Raw genomic sequence first — 20,325 nt, 5'->3', positions numbered from 1 at the left:
TATATATATATATATATATATATATATATATATATATATATATATATCGACAAAATTGATAAAGTAAAAAATAATTGGTATAATTTTTTTATCAATTTTGATATTGAAAGATTACACTTTAGAAATATGTTACGTGAATAATCTATCGGAAAATTAGCATGTAAAATTTTGCTTTTTTAAATTCTCAAGATAATGCAATTTAATATCATATTCCAGTTCAATTAAAAAAAAAATAAAATTGAAAACAAATTAAATATTCCACACACTGTTTAGCTTAGAATATTATTTACAATATATTCCATTTCAATTTTCAATCCACACCGTCGATCAAATCTGAAAGCAGCAAAATCTCCCAGTACCAGTAAGATTGCCCCAAACCGAGTTAGTGGCTGGCTTCAGCTTCCGCCACTGCAAAGTAAAATGGAAGACCAACTGAATTCCCGAGCCCACTACGTCCAAGACAACGACGATGACGATCCTCCAACTCTGAGCTCTCATGCCCTCGCTGCTCTCAGAGAGTTCCTCACCGAGCAAACCAACTCCACCTCTGAGGTTACTCGCGACTCCGCCGGACCCGGAGACTCGTCGTCGCCGGCGCCGGTGGCTCTGGTTTCCGAGGACTGGAGGCTCAGCCAGTTCTGGTACGACCGTCAAACTGCTGAGACGATAGCTCAGGAGGTCATCACTCTCTGCCAAATGGGTTCTTCGGATTTGGGTTCCAACCCTCCGCGCGTGGCTTGCATTGCTTGTCCAACTCTCTATGCCTATCTTAAGGTAAAGCATTTTGTAAGCTTTTTTAATTATTGGTTTTGCTTTTTTTTATTTATTTTTATTTTTTTATTGTTTTGTTCCGATTAATCAGAATATTGATCCTGGAATAAATGTGCAACTTCTTGAGTACGACAATCGTTTTGAGCAATATGGGAGTGATTTCACATTTTATGATTATAACCAACCAGAAGAGTTGCCATTGGAATTGAAACATGGTTTCCATGTGATAGTTGCAGATCCTCCTTATCTGGTGAGAAATTAATAAGCTTTATTGCTCGCATTTTAATCTACTTTTATTATTTATATATTTGGGTTCGGCTGATAAGAAAATTTTAAGAAAAAAACGAAATTGGGAAGATTTTCTTTGCTCAGTTAATTTTGGTTTGCAAGTTGTGAAATTTGATCTTGCTAATCTGTTGTATATCCTTTTTTTATGAGTTTTCTATACAAAATAATTCAATGGTTTGGATTGGTTTATCCGTGGCTGCTTGGAAGATGTTAGATGTTATCTTTAATCTGTACTGTCTAAAAAGTGATAAAGACCCTTGCTTTATATGTTATATTGTGAAGTTTTGTCTTATAATTCTTGGGTACCTCTATTTTGTCACCTTGGCATGGGAATTTTGGTTCTCCAATTTATGCATTCTAAGCATGAATTATGCTCTTTAATGCTTTTAAACAAATTCGTGATGCTATATAAGTAACATTGGTGGTTGCAGAGTAAGGAGTGCTTAGAGAAAGTCGCTCGGACAATTAGTTTTCTTGCACAATCTGGGGAGTCTTACTTGCTTCTACTTACAGGTAGAGAGATATCTGATAATAACCTTCTGATTAAGATAATTTCTTTCTATCTTTATCTTATAGCCCTCAGCAAATATGGAGCATGACAGCTAAAATTAAAGTACTCCACTTTACTCTTGTAGATCATGACATTCAACAATTGAGTGCTGATAATGTTGTTTAGATGAAAAATAAACGTAGATGGGTATTTGTCATTTTCGGGGAATTAAAATTGTAAATCTCCTTCATCATTTCCAGAAAATTTAATAGATTGTGCTATGATAATTTACAGGAGAGGTGCAGAAAGATAGAGCTGCTGAGCTCATGGGTTTATATCCTTGTGGTTTTAGGCCTCAACACTCTAACAAACTAGGAAATGAGTTTCGGCTGTTCACGAACTATGATCCCAGGATGAGATTAGGAGGGCGAGAGCAAGAGAAATAGGTCTTCTGTGACTTGTAAGTATCGATTATTTCTGTGAATTTCTCCTATTCTCCTGCCAATGGAATGGGGGATTAGGAAAATAGTAAACTCTATAGTATTCATATAACTTACATCTTTGCCACTGCAAATAGATAATTTTGCCAAGTGTCTATAATTCATAACACATGCTGTACACTATGCATACTTCAGATTATCCAAGTAATTTAGAAAAAGTGATGTGCTTGTCTTTCCTTTTTGTTTTGTCTGCAAACATTGAGAAAGGCATTGCTTTCTGAAATCAAATTTCTACAATGCATCCACATGGCATTGGCTTTTTGCCTTGCACCTTCTTCTTCTTCTTCTTCTTCTTCTTCTTTTTCATTGCCAAGTTCTGATGAATGTGTAGTTCTATATCCAAGTGGTTCTGATCATTGATATGGGTGAACTTTCAAATGCAGATTCCTGGTCAGGACGACTTGGATGTTCTTACTTGCCTTGAATGTTATAAATGCTAGAATGATAACGAGGGAAGCCTTGATTTTGAAATACAAGTTAAAATTCAGGCTGCATCAATCAATGAACCATCTATACTATCCATTTCTCTATGCTTCTGTTGTAACTTGCATCTCTTAAGTTTATGGAAGGAAAGAAGAACTGGATCAAAACCTCGAGAACTTGACCTTACAGTTCACGTGGATCATGTCGAAGTTTCACTCGCTTAATGACTGTATTTATCTGATATTCTTGATAAGATTATTTCATTTCTATATCTTTTTGGTCTTACTCTATGATGTGGGGAGAGTTAGTGGGGAGATTTATTGCCTCAAGTTATATTTGGGTCCATAGTTTGATAGCTTAATTTGAAAAATGCAAGTTTAACAAGTTTGAGAATGATTTCAAGAGGATCTTATGTTTTGTTTTGGTTTTTTCTTTTTAGGCTAAGAGATTTCATAAGTAGATTTTTTAACTTTTTTTTCTCGCTCTCACTGGAGTAATAAACCAACAGTCAACTAGTATTAAAGCTCTCACTCCAATCGGAGAGCTTTTCTCTCTCAAAAAAAAAAAAAATATATATATATATATATATATATATCATTTAAGTTGTATTTTTAGATGAATTCTTTCTGTATGTAATTTTTCACTTGCATCATAATCCTCTAAAACTTTCATATTGCATTCTAAATTAGTATTCTCGCACACATTGGTTCCATTAAAACTGACGTCCGAAATATTAAATAAAAATAATGTATTTGCCAGATACTTGGAGAATATATATGTATGTATATATACTTGTTTCCCCTTTTGTTTTTTGTTTTTTTTTTTAATAAATTAATTAACAGATTACAATAGTTTTTACTTTATAATATAATTTGAATGTTTGTAAAGAGTAATTAGCCTTATATTTATAAGAATAATACACAAAATTTTCTACACTATTAAATAGTTACGACAACTGAATAAAAAAAATAGTTTTCCTTTTTTTAATTATTATTACAACTTTTTTTGTTTTTGGAGTGTATTTTTTATTCATGTCAAGGTTTAAATTCAAATCTAAAAGTGCATTTACAAATAAGAAGAATATTTTGTGTCACAGTTATTCCATGTCAACAGTATAACCATGGTGTCAAAGATCCATTCAATTGTTGCCATCCTATTCCAACTAAGCGAAAAAATATAGGCAGGCAAAAAATTAATAAATTTTCACTGTGTACATTAATATTTTATACTATATTTATAAATAATAATATAATATTATAACTAATTAATAATAACATAAAATTAAATTATAATTTAAATGTGAATATAAGTAAATTATATTACTTAAATATTTTGAAAAGAATACAAAAAAGATAAAGGAGAATAACTAATATAAATTTAAGAGTTCAAAATTTTTTATATAATTCTTTCTAACGATAATTATTTAATTTTCAATTTTGCTGCTAGAAAATATTATACATTTAATATTCAAACTTTATTTTTCATAAAGTTTGGGACGGTTAAGTGATTTATTTCCATTATTTCCTATTGTATTTGCAAATGGAATTTGGACACCAAAATCAAAACTCAAGAAATACGGCGTCGTGTAATGCTTATTGATACAGCCATTGGGAAACGACGTAGTATACTACACAAAGACTGGTTTGAACCTTGAAGCTTAAACCCATTTCTTTTTGGCTGAAGCAAATGTTTGTCTGTTAAACCCTCGTTGAGGTCGAAGATGAAGATTTCCAGTTTCAATCCATGAAGAATTTCTTCGGAAACCATTTTCGTTCCCAAAAGAACTTGTTCATCGGCGTTTCATTTTACTCAACAAATACAAATGGTGAGATTTCACATAGAAATTCCTGGAATGGCCCGATGGGCGTTCTCTACCGTCAGATTTCCCCGATCGGAGATCCTAAGCTCTCCGTCGTTCCGGTTCTCGATAAGTGGGTCCAGGATGGACAAAATGTTAACAAAAGTCATCTAGTGTCAGTGATCAAGGAGCTCAGGTACTTTGGACGATATAAGCACGCTCTTGAGGTACACCTATTTATTTCTCACCTCTTTCGCTGGTTTTGGCTGTTTGGTTGCCTTGAAATTGTGGGAAAATGAATAGTAGCTAAAAGCTAATGACCTTTTTTATTTTTGAAATTAGTTAAAGAAAATTTTCCGTGACCTAGAGAGCGTGTAAATGTGGTTCTAGAAAATTTTGAAATTAGTGTTTTCAGTATTAAAACCACAGACAATTATTTTTGGCAATCATGCTCCATATACTATTTTATTTGAGAATGTTGGAGCAATTAGTAAATTTACAGATCTCAAATTATTAATTTAGTTTTAAACTTGTAAATAATAACATGTATATAGAAAAATTAGTATTTTACATGGAAAACTTGCACCGGAAAAGATAATGAGAAGGAAAATTGTACAAAACTCATTGTTAATTTGCCTCAATATCCTATCATTTTACTCGTTGCTGTTTCAGATTTGCGAAGGCTTTTGGAAATTTTTCTGTCTTATTCAGCTTATTTAGCTGAAACCCACAGCAGTAAATAAAGCAGTCTAACTCTTGAAGTTCTGCATTTGCTAAGTCTTTTGGAAGCTTATCTATCTTATTCAGCTTATTTTATCTGAAACCCGATTCTGATTAGGTTTTTATTTATTTATTTATTTATTTTTTTTTTTGTCCCAAAGATATCTATGTGGATGACAGACAAAAGGTACTTTCAGCTTACATATGGTGATGTTGCCATTCGGCTGGACCTGATCGCCAAAGTTCATGGGGTAGAGCAAGCTGAGAATTATTTTAACAACGTTCCAAGACAATTGAAATCCCTTCAGATTTACAACGCTCTCCTCAATTGTTATGCTCATGAAGAACTAGTGGAGAAAGCAGAGGCCCTTATGCAGCAGATGAAGGATATGGGGTTAGCAAGATCAATACTGGCTTATAACGCTTTGCTTAATCTGTATTTAAAAACTGGAAGTTATGAAAAAATGGGCAATCTCTTGCATGAGATGGAGGAGAAGGGCATTAGCAATGACAAATGTACGTATGCCATTCAGATCGGTGCATATGCAGCCAATTCTGATATGGAGGGAATTGACAAAATTCTGTCAAGGATGGAAACTGATCCCCAAGTTATGGATTGGAATACTTATTCAACTGCAGCAAATGGATGTATAAAAGCTGGGCTTGTGGATAAAGCTTTGTTAATGTTAAAGAAATCGGAGGAACTGATATTAACTTCTAGGAGAAAGTCTGAAGGCTTTCAACACATTCTTACACAATACGCTGCAATAGGGAAGAAGGATGAGGTGTTAAGATTATGGGAACTTTACGGTAAGCAGTGTAAGGTATATAATCGAGGTTATATAAGCATGATAACCTCTCTACTGAAGTTTGATGACATTGAAAGTGCTGAGAAAATCTTTAAGGAGTGGGAATCCCAGGATTTAAACTATGATAACCGCATCCCAAACCCTTTGATTAGTGCTTGTTGCAGTATAGGTCTTTTTGAAAAGGCTGAAAGCCTTTTAAAACGGGTAATAGAAAAGGGGGGAAAACCGAATTCAAGGACATGGCACTATTTGGCAACAGGGTATTTTAAACATAATCAAATGCAGAAGGCCGCTGAAGCTATAAAAGAAGAAATTTCTGTTGCCGAGTCATTCTCGAAGCTTAGTAAGGATTGTTTGGCTGCTTGTCTGGAATACTTGAAAGGAAAAGGAGATTTGGAGGGAGCAGAGGAAATTATTACCCTACTTAGGGATAAGTGTTTTTTATCTGTGGATATTCAGGATAGATTGTTGAATTATATAAAAGATGGGGAATCGAATTCACAATTACCAATTGAAATTTTAGCAGATGCTTTGGATAGAGATGAAGAGACATCCTAACTTTTAGCAGTGGAGGAGGGTGCCAGTGGAAGCAGATGATACGTGCTTAAAAAAATGCCTGACAATTTGTGAAAACTAATGTAAGTGTAAGTCAGTAGTGGAACTTTTTAGTAACTATATAAAATTATAGTATTAATGGTTCAAGAGACAAAGATAATCCATTTAGATCTTCCATTTAAAATCATTTAAAAATTTATTTATCTATTCTATATTATTATTATTATTATTATTTGAAATGTTATCTATTCTATATTAGAGATGAGGAAATTCGAGTTTGGAATAGTTGTTTGAGAAAATAATGGTTTGTTTTTTATTTAATAAAAATCAATATGCTTTGAATTCACAACGTAAATTTTATCAATTGCCCCTGACTTTTTTTGTCATTTAGGTTGAAGTTCTGAATTCTAACAATGAAAATAATGTTTTTTATTATTGTTATTAGTATTGTTATAATTAGAGATGTGGAAATTCGAATTTGCAATCTTGTTTGAGAAAATAATTTTTTTTTTTAATAAAATTCAATATGCCTTAATTTGAATTAAACTGCCCCTGACCTTTTTGTTATTTAGGGTGGAACCTTTTTGAATTCTAACATTAAATATACATAAAGTCATAAGTTTGAATTTTTTAAATAATTAAAAATCAAATATGATATTTCCACAAGAACAATCACATTAAAAGAATTACATTTTATTTCAATTTCATTTATGAAAAGTGTTTCTCTCACTTCTTAAATTTCAGATAATTACTTTCAGTTTTTTACAATAAAAATATACTTCTAAATTATTAGTTTTCTTATAATAGATTGTATTATGATGATTAGCAGGAGAGGTGCAGAAAGATAGAACAGAGCAGCTGAGGTGATGCATTTATTTCTAAGTGGCTATACAGAATCCTTTTTTTCTTTTTTTGATAAATTATTTCTCTTTAGTTTGTACTTGTGCTTGTAAATTGCATAGCAATGCTCCTAGATGACGGTTAAATTTTCATTCACATGCATGACCCCTAGACTTAGTTTATTGTACTTTTTTTTAGATTATTTGGTTTCTATATCTTTTTGGGTGTTTTTATTCTGTGATATGGGTTGAGTTATTACTTCATGTCATGTATGGTTCCTGGCCTCACCGAACCCAGGATCTGGTAGCTTGAATTGAAAAGATGCAAGTTTAACAAGATTTTTATTTTTTGGACTTAGCTTAATTTTAGGTAGTGGGATTTATTTAGCTTCAAACCTTATCGAGTGCACGGTTTTAGGGTTAACTCTACTGTTCATTACAAGTTGGGTTGTTCTCAAACTAATTAACAAAGCAAAGCAGGTATATAAATGTGATATGAACCGATTAAAAAGTTATGAATGTTATAGCCCCTTAGGTTATATTACATTATCCAAAACCAATTAGTTATAAATGTTATAACCCACTTGAATTATATGGTATATGCACTTCATAATTCGTACAGATGTGGGATTTTGATTTTCATGCTCAACACATTTTCTTTATGGAAAATAGAAACATGAGAACTTAAAAGATATTGGTTAACATTTTAATTTGTATTATGTTATAAATCAATTCTTTAGTACGTAATTTTTTTGAATATGATTGAATTAGATGGATGCTGGTTGTTATTTTTGGTAGAAAATTTTGGTTGAAAGGGATCTTAGTGGAACATGTTTGTTGCATATAGTTTTTTGTGAGTATAAAAGTAACAGTATTTTTACAATAAATTTTATCAAATTTTTAAGATACCAATTAGCGAATGCAAAGCCGGTTGATTACCAAGTTCAAATTTTTTCACTCCGAATTCAAAATCAAAATAATAGGGGGGAGAAGAAAACGTAAAAGGAAAAAACCTAATTAGTGCGAAATAATAAAAGAGCTCCGAACATGTTTCTCTAAAAGAATAACTAGAACTAACATAAACCAAAACACTTAACATAGACTTAACATTATCAATTAAAAAATAACAATTTCCTAAATAGCTGAATTGCTAACTGAGAATCACTGTAAAGAACCCCATTAGAAAATCCCATTTGCATGCAAAATTGAAGAAAATTAAAAGATTAAGTCTCAATTATTAATAAATTGATAAAAAAACCAAAACTTTAAAAAAATAAATAAATTAATAAATTTTGGTTGTAGAATAGTTTTGTCTTGTAAATGTTAATAATATTTTTTTCAAGGGTAAAAACAAAAAACAGAGGATCGTTAAGTTTTTTTAATAATTTATAGGATGGTAAAAACGACACCGTATAAGACTACTTAAACAGATTTCTCCGTTTTCTTCCTCGGCCCTGTAAAACCGTCAGTCGAAGAAGATGAAGCATTCTACCAACTTCAAATCCATAATGAATTTCTGCAGCCATTTTCGTTCGCAAAACTTGTTGGGCCTCTCGTTTTACTCAACAAGTACGAAAACTGCATTCCCTAGAAAATCATGGAATGGCTCACTAGGGGCTCTCTACCGTAAGATTTCCAAAATCGAAGATCCTAAGGCTATGCCTTCCATCTTTCCGGTTCTCGACAAGTGGATCCTCGATGGCCGAGTGGTTGACAGAAGTAGTCTCTTGGGTTTCATTAAGGAGTTCAGGCGCATTCGACGCTATAACCACGCTCTTCAGGTAACCTATTTCTTACTCTCTTTTTTGGCTCTTCGTGCCCTCCTGTTTGGTTGCCAGGAAACTGTGGGAAAATGAATCTCATTTATGTTTACTTCCTTCTACTACTTTGAAGTAGCTATGAACATGTTAAGAAAATGAGAATGTAAATCTGCTTTTAGAAAATTTTGAAATTTTAGTGCTTTGGGTATTAAATCCAATTGATTGTGAGGTTTCAAAACATGCTTCATATGCAGTAATTTTATTTGTAAAGAGTGAGGCTTGCTTTCTAGGACGACAAGACCAGGTACATAAGGTACTACTATGGTGAGGAATGAGTGCGAATAGGATTAGAGAATTAGAAATATTATTTTTAAACTTATTATTAAAAACATATATAGAATATGAATCGCCCGGGTTTTTTGATAACTTCAACCCATTTAGAGAATTGCATGGATTACTGGGCTTAACTTTTAAATGAAACTGATAGCATCAAATAAGGCATTCCAACTCTTTGTAGTCTTGGATTTTCTAAGGCTTTTTAGAAGTTTATCTATCTTATTCAGCTTGTATACCTGGAACCCAATTCTTATTTTTTGGTTCAAAGATATCTGTGGATGACTGACAAAAGATATTATCGGCTTACATGCGGTGATGTTGCCATTCGGCTGGACTCGATCTCTAAAGTCATGGGATAGAGCAAGCTGAGAATTACTTTAAGAACATTCCAAAACAATTGAAATTTCTTTAAGTTTACAGCGCTCTCCTCAATTGTTATGTTCGTTCAGAACAAGTGGAGAAAGCAGAGGCCCTTATGCAGCAGATGAAGGATATTGGTTTACCAAGTTGCATATTGGTTTATAACGTTTTGCTTAATCTGTATTATAAACTGGAAGTTATGGAAAAATGGACAATCTCTTGCATGAGATCGAAGAGAAGGGCATTGTCAAGAACAAATTTACATATACAATTCAGATCAGTGCATATGCAGTGAAATCTGATGTGGAGGGAATCCACAAGATTCTCGCAGAGATGGAAACTGATCCTAAAGTTTTGGATTGGTCTGCTTATTCAACTGCAGCAAGTGGATGTATAAAAGCTGGGCTTGTGGACAAAGCTTTGTTAATGTTAAAGAAATCAGAGGAACTGGTATTAACTGCGGAGAAAAAACACTGTAGCCCTGAGCACATTCTCACACAATACGCTGCAATAGGGAAGAAAGATGAAGTATTAAGATTATGGAACGTTACAATAAGCAGTTGAAGATGCGTGGTCGGGGTTAGATGAGCATGATAAGATCTATTGAAGTTTGATGACATTGAAAGTGCTGAGAAAATCTTTGAGGAGTGGGAATCCCGGAATTTAAACTATGAAATTCGTATCCCAAACTTTTTGATTGCTGCTTATTGCAGAAAAGGTCTTTTTGGAAAGGCTGAAAACATTTTTAACTGGGTGATAGAAAAGGGGGGAAAACCGGATGCAAAGACATGGCATTTTTTGGCAGCAGGGTAACAGAATCAAATGCAGAAGGCCACTGAAGCTCTAAAACAAGAAATGTCTGTTGTCGGGTTCTTCTGGAAGCCAAGCAAGGATTGTTTGGCTGCTTGTCTGGAATACTTGAAAGGGAAAGGAGATTTGGAGGGAGCAGTAGAGATCATTAAACTAGTTAGGGGTAAGGGTATTGTGTCTGTGGATATTCAGGAGAGATTGTTGAATCATATTAAAGATGGCGAATCGATATCAAAAGTAATTGAAATTTTAGGAGATGCTATGGATGGAGATGAAGAAACTTCCAACGTTTCAGCAGTGAAGGAAGGTAGCAAAAGCATAAACATGCTTGAAACAAATGTCTGATAATTATTTGTGAAAAAACTTCGGAAGTGTAAGTGATTAGTGGAACTTTTAACTAAATATAATCTGATAATAAACAGCTCATGTGACAAACATCATCCATTAAATATAGATCTTGAATTTAAAATGAAAGAATTAATAAAAAACTAATTAAGGTAATAAAATATTTAATAAAAAAGATTTTTTTTCCTAAATCGAGTCGAATTACTAGATTAGGGAGACAATTTTAGTATGAGAAAGTTTTGAAAATCATTTTACTTATTTTTTTATGTACAATAAAGAAATTAGCGATTGGAGAAATAAATTCCAATTTTTAAAAGAGTATTTTTTGTAAAATAAAAGGAAAATAATTAAGTTGCAGGAGAGATTGTTGAATTATATTGAAGATGTTGAATCGTATTCACAAGTACTTGTTGAAATTTTAGATAATGCTCTAGATGGAGATGAAAAACCTTCCAAACTCTTGGCAATGGAGGAGGAAAGTCGCAAAAGCCCAAACATGCTTAAAACATTTGGCTGACAATTTGTGAAAGGGGAATTTGGTCCAATACCCTCATAGGACCGAGGTTAATGATTTTTGCCCCCTCATTTGATATCATTTTTGTTCTACCCCACAATATCCATTGTAATTTTCAAACAAAAAAAAATTACTTACATATCCTATGATATTTTAAACCAAACAAAAATCAACTTTTTCTAAACGTCTTTACACCAACACACAAATACAAAAAACCAAACAAACGGCTTTACACGAACACATAAATACACGAAAATCCCAAAATTTCATAAAAGTGTCTCAAATTTTGCAAAAAAATTGGATGACTGTTCACCCTCGGTAATTCCCGAGGAAATCGTCGGTAACCAACAAATACCCTCTGGAAAAATTACCGACGGTTTCGTCGGTAATTCTCGAGGGTGTACAGTCCATAAAATTTTACCAATTTTTTGGACCCCACAAGTTCCATAACGTGTGTTGAATGCAAAAACATGGCAAATAGGGATTCTAAAATTATGCTAAGTAGAGAAAATCCCAAAATTTCATAAAAGTGTATCAAATTTTGCAAAAAATTTGGATGATTGTTCACCTTCGGTAATTCCCGAGGAAATCGTCGGTAACCAACACATACCTTCTGGAAAAATTACCGACGGTTTCGTCGGTAATTCCCGAGGGTGTACAGTCCATAACATTTTACCAATTTTTTGGGCCCCATAAGTCCCATAACGTGTGTTAAATGCAAAATAGGGATTCTAAAATTATACTAAGGAGAGACAATCCCAAAATTTCATAAAAGTGTCTCAAATTTTGCAAAAAAATTGGATGACTGTTCACCCTCGGTAATTCCCGAGGAAATCGTCGGTAACCAACAAATACCCTCTGGAAAAATTACCGACGGTTTCGTCGGTAATTCCCGAGGGTGTACAGTCCATAACATTTTACCAATTTTTTGGGCCCCACAAGTCCCATAACGTGTGTTGAATGCAAAAACATGGCAAATAGGGATTCTAAAATTATGCTAAGTAGAGAAAATCCCAAAATTTCATAAAAGTGTATCAAATTTTGCAAAAAATTTGGATGACTGTTCACCCTCGGTAATTCCCGAGGAAATCGTCGGTAACCAACACATACCCTCTGGAAAAATTACCGACGGTTTCGTCGGTAATTACCGAGGGTGTATAGTCCATCACATTTTACAAGTGTTTTGGGCCCCACAAGTCCCATAACGTGTGTTGAATGCAAAAACATGCAAAATAGGGATTCTAAAATTATGCTAAGGAGAGAAAATCCCAAAATTTTCTAAACGTGTCGCAAATTTTACAAAAAAATATGATGACTGTTCACCCTCGGTAAATACCGACGAAACCGTCGATAATTTTTCCAGAGGGTATGCGGTTGGTTACCGATGGTTTCCTCGGGAATTACTGAGGGGGTACAGTCATCCAAGTTTTTTGTAAAATTTGAGACATGTTTATGAAATTTTAGGATTTTCTCTCCTTAGCATAATTTTAGAATCCCTATTTTGCATGTTTTTGCATTCAACACACGTTATGGGACTTGTGGGGACCAAAAAACATGTAAAATGTGATGGACTGCACACCCTCGGTAATTACCGATGAAACCGTCTGTACTTTTTCCAGAGGGTATGTGTTGGTTACCGACGATTTCCTCGGGAATTACCAAGGGAATACAGTCATCCAATTTTTTTGCAAAATTTGAGAACTTTTTAAGCAATTTTGGGATTTTCTCTCCTTAGGATAATTTTAGAATCCATATTTTTCATTTTTTTGCATTCAACACACGTTATGGGACTTGTGGGGCCCAAAAAAATTGGTAAAATGTGATTGACTGTACACCCTCTGTAATTACCGACGAAACCGTCGGTAATTTTTCCAGAGGGTATGTGTTGGTTACCGACGATTTCCTCGGGAATTACCGAGGGTGAACAGTCATCCAAATTTTTTGCAAAATTTGATACACTTTTATGAAATTTTGGGATTTTCTCTACTTAGCATAATTTTAGAATCCCTATTTGCCATGTTTTTGCATTCAACACACGTTATGAGACTTGTGGGGCCCAAAAAATTGGTAAAATGTTATGGACTGTACACCCTCGGGAATTACCGACGAAACCGTCGGTAATTTTTCCGGAAGGTATGTGTTGGTTACCGACGATTTCCTCGGGAATTACCGAGGGTGAATAGTCATCCTATTTTTTTAGAAAATTTGAGAACGTTTTAAGCAATTTTGGGATTTTCTCTCCTTAGGATAATTTTAGAATCCATATTTTTCATTTTTTTGCATTCAACACACCTTAGGGGACTTGTGGGGCCCAAAAAATTGGTAAAATATGATTGCCATAGGGTTTCGGTAATTACCGACGAAACCTTCGGTAATTTTTGAATCAAAAACAAATTGAACGTTTTCATTTTTTAATGTCGTTTGATCACTTACTTTGCCAGAATTTATCATTAATAATGCTACATTTAGCATGTTATTGGTTGGAACACACATGATTGAAGTTGCCGGATGGAATTGTTGTGAGTCTTTTACGACGGTGTACAAATGTCAATTACCGATGATGCATTGGTCATTACCATTGGGCAGTAATATCATCCATGATATGTTATCAAAACAATACGACAGATGAATTTGACAATAAAAGAACACATAAAGCCAACATCTATTACGCCAAAATACACGTTACGCGGTTGACCAACTAATTGCATTCCTGACTACATTTCATACACACGCATACCACATAACATGGCCTCATTGTCTGAATATAGCATCATGCGATTGATGGGTGTTCGTTTCAGTGGTGCTGTTGGTTGTTAGTGCTATCAAGAGGTACGGCGGCGGAGCATGATTGGCTGCTGTGACCAACCTATTTGCACCTCCCGCATCTATATTGATGACGCTCCTCTCCTTGAGATTGAATCCTTTTCTTTCTCGGTCTTCCTGACTGTTTGCCAATTTGAGGTGGAAGTACAACCTGGTTTATGACATCATTTGAAGCATGCCACTGACTTTTATCTCCAAGTGGATATATGGTTTCCGAATATGCATCACGGAGTGAGTCAACTGAGTAATGCGCCGAGCAAAGGAAATATAGAGAGATATGTCGATGCTTACATGCTGCAATTGCATGGACACAAGGAAATCCATCAATGTCAAATTCCTTGCATGAGCACGTCTTATTTTCTAAGTTAACAACTCCAACGAACATGCCATGGCCAACAACTTGAAACTCATATAAGTTCTTGGCATAACACGTAAGCCTCTGCCATTATTTGAGCGGTCCTGCATGATTTTTTCCAACTAATTAGTAACAGGAGTTTGCATTGCAGCAGCGTTAGTTCGACGTTCATACCACCACCTTTCCAAGACATCACTAATGTGATCTAGTAATGGCAAAACAGGTTTATCCCTAGCATCAATAGCACAGAGTTCATGCTCTCTGCAATGTTAGTTGTCATTATGTTGTATCTATTGCCCGGAAAATGTGATCTAGCCCATTTTGAAGGACTTGCATCCTTGAGATATTGTACAGCTTCAATACTAACCCCTTCTAAAAGCTGCATGGCCTTATCAAAATCCTCAACAATATATGCTCTAGCTGCATCATTAAAAGTTGATATAATCGCGTTGACATTACCTTTAAACTTCTTAGCACGTAAATTTGTACCAAGATGATATGTGCAGTGGCCATGATGATTATTAGGGAAAATTGTATGTATTGCTTTTGCAATGCTCTTGTGTCTATCCGATATAAAAGCTATATTCGGATCATCCCCAAACGCTTCTTTAAAGCTCTCAAAAAACCACGTGTAAGCCGCATCCGTCTCCCCAGGGCCTATTCCATAAGCAAGTGGATAAATTTGATTGTTCCCATCCAAACATGATGCAATATATAACAAACCTCTATATCTATTCTTCAGTGTAGTTCCATCGACAGCTATGACTCTCCCCATATGCTAGAACCCTCTAATGCTAGCTCCAAGTGCCATGAAAAAATATAAAAATCTGTTTTGATCATCAGTTTCAATTCGAGTAAACGTGCCTGGATTTTTGCTCTTCAAAACGTGACTCCATAAAGGAAGTTTTGCATATGAATCTTCTGGCGTGCCCCACAAACTTGATAGTGCAACTTCCTTAGAGGCCCATGCTTTGTTGTAGCTTATGTTTACTCCGTAATTAGAGCGAATGTCATGCACGATATCTCGAGGTTTGTATTGCCTTGAAATCCCATCAAACATTGGCTGGATGATGTCTCCGATAACTGAACTTGTTGCTTGATGATGATTCCTTTTCATGATATTTAAAGAGCAAATATGCTCATCCTTGAAGGCCCTAATCATGAAGGCCTCTGTATTATCACCATGTAGTTTGGTAGCACACATTCGCCATATGCAAATGTCGTTTGCACATACAACCTCATATCGGACTCTATCCGACTTTTTGACCTTGAATTCAAAATTTCTCCATAGTGCATAAAGACTAATCTTCTTCTGTAGCGCATTCTTACTCGAAAAGATTTGGTTGATTCGAATGATTTCATGGGCATTGACGGATGAGAAGCGATGGTTAACCCTAAGTTCAGCCATTGTTTACCATGATTCTCATCATAAAATGAAGTTGCATTGAACACAAATCTTGGTGTAAATAAACGTTATCAAAGAGTATAAGAATTAAACATTGGCATGTTTACAAGTTAGGTTCTGCTCAGCATAAGGTCAAAATGTAGTTATTTTTACCACCTCACCAGAAATGAAGGCATCTGCAAAGGATCCCAGCAATAAAGCACTGACACTCAAGGATGTTTTAGGATTCAAAGCGTGTTGCGTGGAGATTAATAAACAAAATAACTGAAGCAGATCAGAGTGTATAAGTATAATATAGAAAACATATTAAAGTGAGCTTCCATTATTTGCTTACAATGTACAGAAGTATTATACAATAACATCATTGAAAAGGAACAAATACTACTTGGACATGAATCATAACTACACTAGTGTTCATTATTTTACTAAGAGTGGTAACAACTCATTGTTAAGGCACAGTAAAAAAGATGTAGGGTCATTATCAAAACTTCATCTTTGGAAAATTATAAACATATATACAAGTAGGAAAGCTGGCTTTCCATAAAATTATTACTCTTCACTAACTTCAAAAGAATGATCTAGCTACCAGATATGAGCTGTTCAGGATGTTAAACATTCCAACATATTGTATTGCTGCTGGCATGCAATCACGTTAAATAGAAACTTCAAACTTTTCCATGTTTGTGTTGCTGCCTTATTCTACACCTCTCACATCATCTCAGATACCTGCATCTGGAGGAAACCAAGGAGAGCTCATTTTAAATTTAAGGAATAAAAACAAGCAACTGCTTTTTTCTCCTAAACAATTAACAGCCAGTCCTCTAGTGGTCATATCCTCTTAATGCCTCAAGGATTTTATCCACCCATCTACCACCAAAAAAAATTATATCAGGTAGCATGTTCAAATAATTGATCATAATCACATAAAAGCAAGCACGTATATTCTTCTGGTAAGGTACAACGTGAAAATTACTAGAAGGAATCCCACTTGTAAAAAAAAAAAATTCAACAGCTATCATTTTGTCAAATTCACAGCTGGCACGAGTAAATTCTTATAATTGACACATAATTTCTCCATTTGACCATGCCAAAAGTATAAAATAATAGAAATAGAGTAGTTCTCCGCGGGGTGTGTCCCTAATTTCATCTTCTAAGGGATTTTTTATACCACCATCAGTCTAAAATGGAAATGAAGTTGCCCATTAGTACAAGAGATTGAAAACCATTGGATGGTTCTATTGCAAAGATGTAAGAGAAATCAAATAAAAGCATTAAAAAATATGGCCCTCTGACAAATCACAAAACTGGTATGCAACTTAACTATCGTCCAAGTATGTTTAGAGCTAGAACTGCCGAGTAAGGTTTCTCTCTCAAGATGTTACGTATATACTTTCTTGGAATTCTGTCTTTGAAAAAACAAGAGCATGCCTACGATAGGACAGTGAAATGAGAAAAGGTAAAACTAAACATTTCAGAATATTCAGTCAGAATGAGGACAAAAATGAAGGTGCAACTCATACCTTCCTAGATGCATAGATGCAATAGGTCATTCATATCCAAACATGCCAAAAAAGGGATGCATAACCAAGATATGCTTAAAAGATAAATTTCAATGAGTAAACACTAAGAAGACAGTGGACACAGGACATAACATACAAACAAATTGTACTTCAAATATGGAGGAAGAAATGCATGCTAATAAATAATCAAGAGAAATAGAAAATAAGATAAAGTATATGCAGGAAATAAGAGTTAGACTTCTCTTTATATTAGAATGAAACATACATGCACAAGCTACAAAAGTCATGTATTGTTTTCACCATATAAATAAGTGTAACAAGATAAAAGCAAAATAAAAAGATATTGAAAACAGATTTTACCATAAGGTATGGAGGTTTTAACCCTATTGCCTGTCCTTTTGAAGACCTGTGAAGTGATGCACCCATCTTTACCCTATATAGAATATATGTAAATGACACCATTTGAGGAACACAAAAACCTCACAGAATATGGAAATCAGAATTTGAAAATAACATTTATTATCATAATAAAAATAATGAAAAATGTATTTTCTTGTCAGGTTGCTTAAGGTTTTAGTTCTTTCGCAAATTCTTCTTCTGTTTGACACTAGCATATCCACTTTATAGGGAAAACAATTTTTTTAATTTATTATGCCTCTTTGAAGTACCAATCGCTTGTGCAAGGAATTACATCAAGAATGAGTATTAAAAAGAAAATATAAGAATTGTAAGAAAAAAAGGAGTAGGAATTGGTTCAATGATCACACTAAGTATATTTCATTGTTTAAAATATATATATATATATATATATATATATATATAAAATATGGTGTGATAAGACGAAGCTTAAGGAATTTCAAATCATTTCAAGATCTTGATGTGGAAAGACATGAGCTCATAAATGCAACTAAAAAATTTATGTATTGTACAAATAGAAAAGCATATATACAATATTACAACTTAGTTTCTAAAAAATTGCTTCGGGGGACAAAAAAAAAATAAAAGAAAAAAAAAAGTAAGAAAAGATACTTGTTTTCCTTACCACTTTACAATTGAATTCTCATCACTGCCATCCATTCCAGGACGAGGGTCAAATATTGAAATCCTCAATTAACAATATCCACCCTTCAAATATTTAAGGGAAATGTATATTTACCATAAAGTGATACTTTAAAATGTATAAAAAATTTCAAGGTGGACAATGTAAAAAAAACACGACCACTGAAGTAGGGTATAAAAATCAAAAAACAACTACAAAAGTGTTGGAAGACCAATTTTAGTAAATACATAAATTTAAGCTACTAGGCATCAAAATATAATTCAAGGCAACTAGGGATATGTAGCACAATTATTCGAGAAATATGCACAAATCACAGATAATTTCTATCCAATTGAAGGATAAACAGAAAAGTTAATAACAAATAAGAAGGTATCAAAAGACTAGTTTATTTAATACAGAACCCAGTAATTTAACTTTTTAACCTCGACAGAAATTCAAGTTGATATATAAATTAGGAACAGAAAAGAGCTTAATTCCAATAATCAATATATTACATGGGGACTGCATAAATAATCATAGCCCAAATTACACAATTGCCTAATTTGCAGGTTTCATAGGCAAAGTAAACAATAAGTCATTTTAGTTCACGCTCTGCCTTCCTAACGTAATATCTTTTAAAATGAAAATCAATAAAATGTCATTTAACATAAAGCAAGCATACAAAGGACATAGAGCAAGCATAAAAAGGTTATCCAGTTAACACTTATCATAATAAGACCCACCTAATAAGTGTTCGACCACTTTCATTGTTTGACCATACTGCTTGCAAGGAATTATCTTGGTATATGATCAGATTAGCGTAAATACCTAACTGAAAACAAAATTGAAAACACAGTGGGTCATTTTTTTAAGCTATGACAAAAAAAAGCTTACAATAAGATTGGCAAGAGCAGTCTCCTTCACTGCGCTCTCTTCCTTGCTTGCCATTACTTCATTGTTTCCTCTCTCTCTCTGTTTTTATTTTGTTTGGGATCTGACCGCTTTAGTTCAGCGTCTAATGCTCACACATTTGAATACTTATACACCGTCGTCAATTACGTTTGAATGGGAAATTCAAAACTCAAACCCTAACCCTAAATCTAGTGTTTCTAGGGGAAGGGTGAGGAAGGAGAAGAGAAGAGCCGGTGAAGATTTTGAAGGAGTATAACTCGAAGGGAAGTGAAAGAAAAAAAAAAACAGAGAAGGGAACAATGGACTTTTCGTTTAATTTGTTTTTAATATTTCAAAAGGGTACTATAGGAATATTAAAAAATAAAAAGGCAAAACAAAAAGATTTAGAATCGAGTGGGTAGATATCGTTAGGAGGACTCCAACAGGGGTAAAGGGCCAAATTCCCCTTTGTGAAAACTTCGAAAATGCAAGTGAATAGTGGAACTTTGAGGAAGTAAATAAAATATATTAAATAGCTCAAAAGACAAATCATCATCAATTTAGAGCTTGTATAGAACAACAATTTAAAAAAAAAAAAAATCATCATGCCCTTAATTTTCAAATAGCAAATTACGCACATTAAAATAAAGAAAAAATAAAATTAAAAGACAAAAATCACCAACATATCTCACATGCATGACTCCTAGTTTTTTTTAAAAAAGAAAAAAAAAGGATTATTTGATTTCCATATCTTTTTGTGCCTTTATTGCATGAATTTTTTTTTTTTGGGTGAATTACTCTTATTACATGAATCGGATGGGTTATTGCTTCAAGTTATATCGGGCTCCTAATATGATATCTCAAAAATATTCTTGGCCAAAAACATATCAGGTAAATTATTATTTTGAAATTCTTTTTGTCCATTTTCCCATATATCTCAATAACCATTCCTTTTCAAACCCTGAAATTATCCA

The 20,325-nt window shown here is 33.8% G+C and overlaps 4 protein-coding genes and 1 long non-coding RNA gene across 10 annotated transcripts; 4 read left to right on the top strand and 1 right to left on the bottom strand.

The window, feature by feature from the left end:
- Positions 1-318: 318 nt before the first annotated feature.
- On the top strand, positions 319-2,876 carry LOC107433038 (uncharacterized). The gene is made up of 5 exons (XM_016044275.4): positions 319-774; positions 863-1,021; positions 1,491-1,572; positions 1,844-2,009; positions 2,433-2,876. Exons 1-4 carry the CDS (start codon positions 421-423, stop codon positions 1,993-1,995), a joined length of 747 nt encoding a protein of 248 aa, XP_015899761.3. The 5' UTR covers positions 319-420; the 3' UTR covers positions 1,996-2,009; positions 2,433-2,876.
- A 1,227-nt stretch (positions 2,877-4,103) lies between these two features.
- On the top strand, positions 4,104-7,532 carry LOC107433029 (pentatricopeptide repeat-containing protein At2g20710, mitochondrial-like). Of its 5 annotated transcripts, none has more exons than XR_009634685.1 (3): positions 4,106-4,497; positions 5,152-6,437; positions 7,181-7,532. XR_009634685.1 is itself a non-coding variant. In XM_060812489.1 (2 exons), the coding sequence occupies exons 1-2, from the start codon at positions 4,216-4,218 to the stop codon at positions 6,355-6,357; spliced, it is 1,452 nt and encodes a 483-aa protein (XP_060668472.1). In that variant the 5' UTR covers positions 4,104-4,215; the 3' UTR covers positions 6,358-6,585. The 5 variants fall into 5 exon arrangements, 2 of the variants coding, with proteins under 2 accessions (XP_060668472.1, XP_060668470.1); XR_009634686.1 differs by having other exon boundaries at positions 5,152-6,443; positions 7,184-7,532; XR_009634684.1 differs by having other exon boundaries at positions 4,107-4,497; positions 7,184-7,532.
- Positions 7,533-8,701: 1,169 nt separating this feature from the next.
- On the top strand, positions 8,702-10,213 carry LOC107433028 (pentatricopeptide repeat-containing protein At4g21705, mitochondrial). Its single transcript, XM_060812926.1, has 3 exons — positions 8,702-8,974; positions 9,710-9,786; positions 9,847-10,213. Exons 1-3 carry the CDS (start codon positions 8,702-8,704, stop codon positions 10,211-10,213), a joined length of 717 nt encoding a protein of 238 aa, XP_060668909.1.
- A 253-nt stretch (positions 10,214-10,466) lies between these two features.
- Positions 10,467-11,072, top strand: LOC125419558 (uncharacterized). The gene has a single exon (XM_060812571.1). The coding sequence runs from the start codon at positions 10,472-10,474 to the stop codon at positions 10,802-10,804; it is 333 nt and encodes a 110-aa protein (XP_060668554.1). The 5' UTR covers positions 10,467-10,471; the 3' UTR covers positions 10,805-11,072.
- Positions 11,073-16,196: 5,124 nt separating this feature from the next.
- On the bottom strand, positions 16,197-19,814 carry LOC132799161 (uncharacterized). Of its 2 annotated transcripts, none has more exons than XR_009634956.1 (4): positions 19,204-19,814; positions 18,464-18,546; positions 17,782-17,854; positions 16,197-16,768 (listed from the first exon to the last, which is right to left on the bottom strand). It is a non-coding gene; the product is annotated as an uncharacterized LOC132799161 (long non-coding RNA). The 2 variants fall into 2 exon arrangements; XR_009634955.1 differs by having other exon boundaries at positions 16,197-16,633.
- Positions 19,815-20,325: the final 511 nt, after the last annotated feature.

This window comes from Ziziphus jujuba, chromosome 11 (assembly GCF_031755915.1).
Source record: "Ziziphus jujuba cultivar Dongzao chromosome 11, ASM3175591v1".
Lineage (NCBI taxonomy): Eukaryota > Viridiplantae > Streptophyta > Magnoliopsida > Rosales > Rhamnaceae > Ziziphus > Ziziphus jujuba.
Note: the sequence above shows the minus strand (reverse complement) of the source record. Positions and strands in the feature narration are given on the sequence as shown.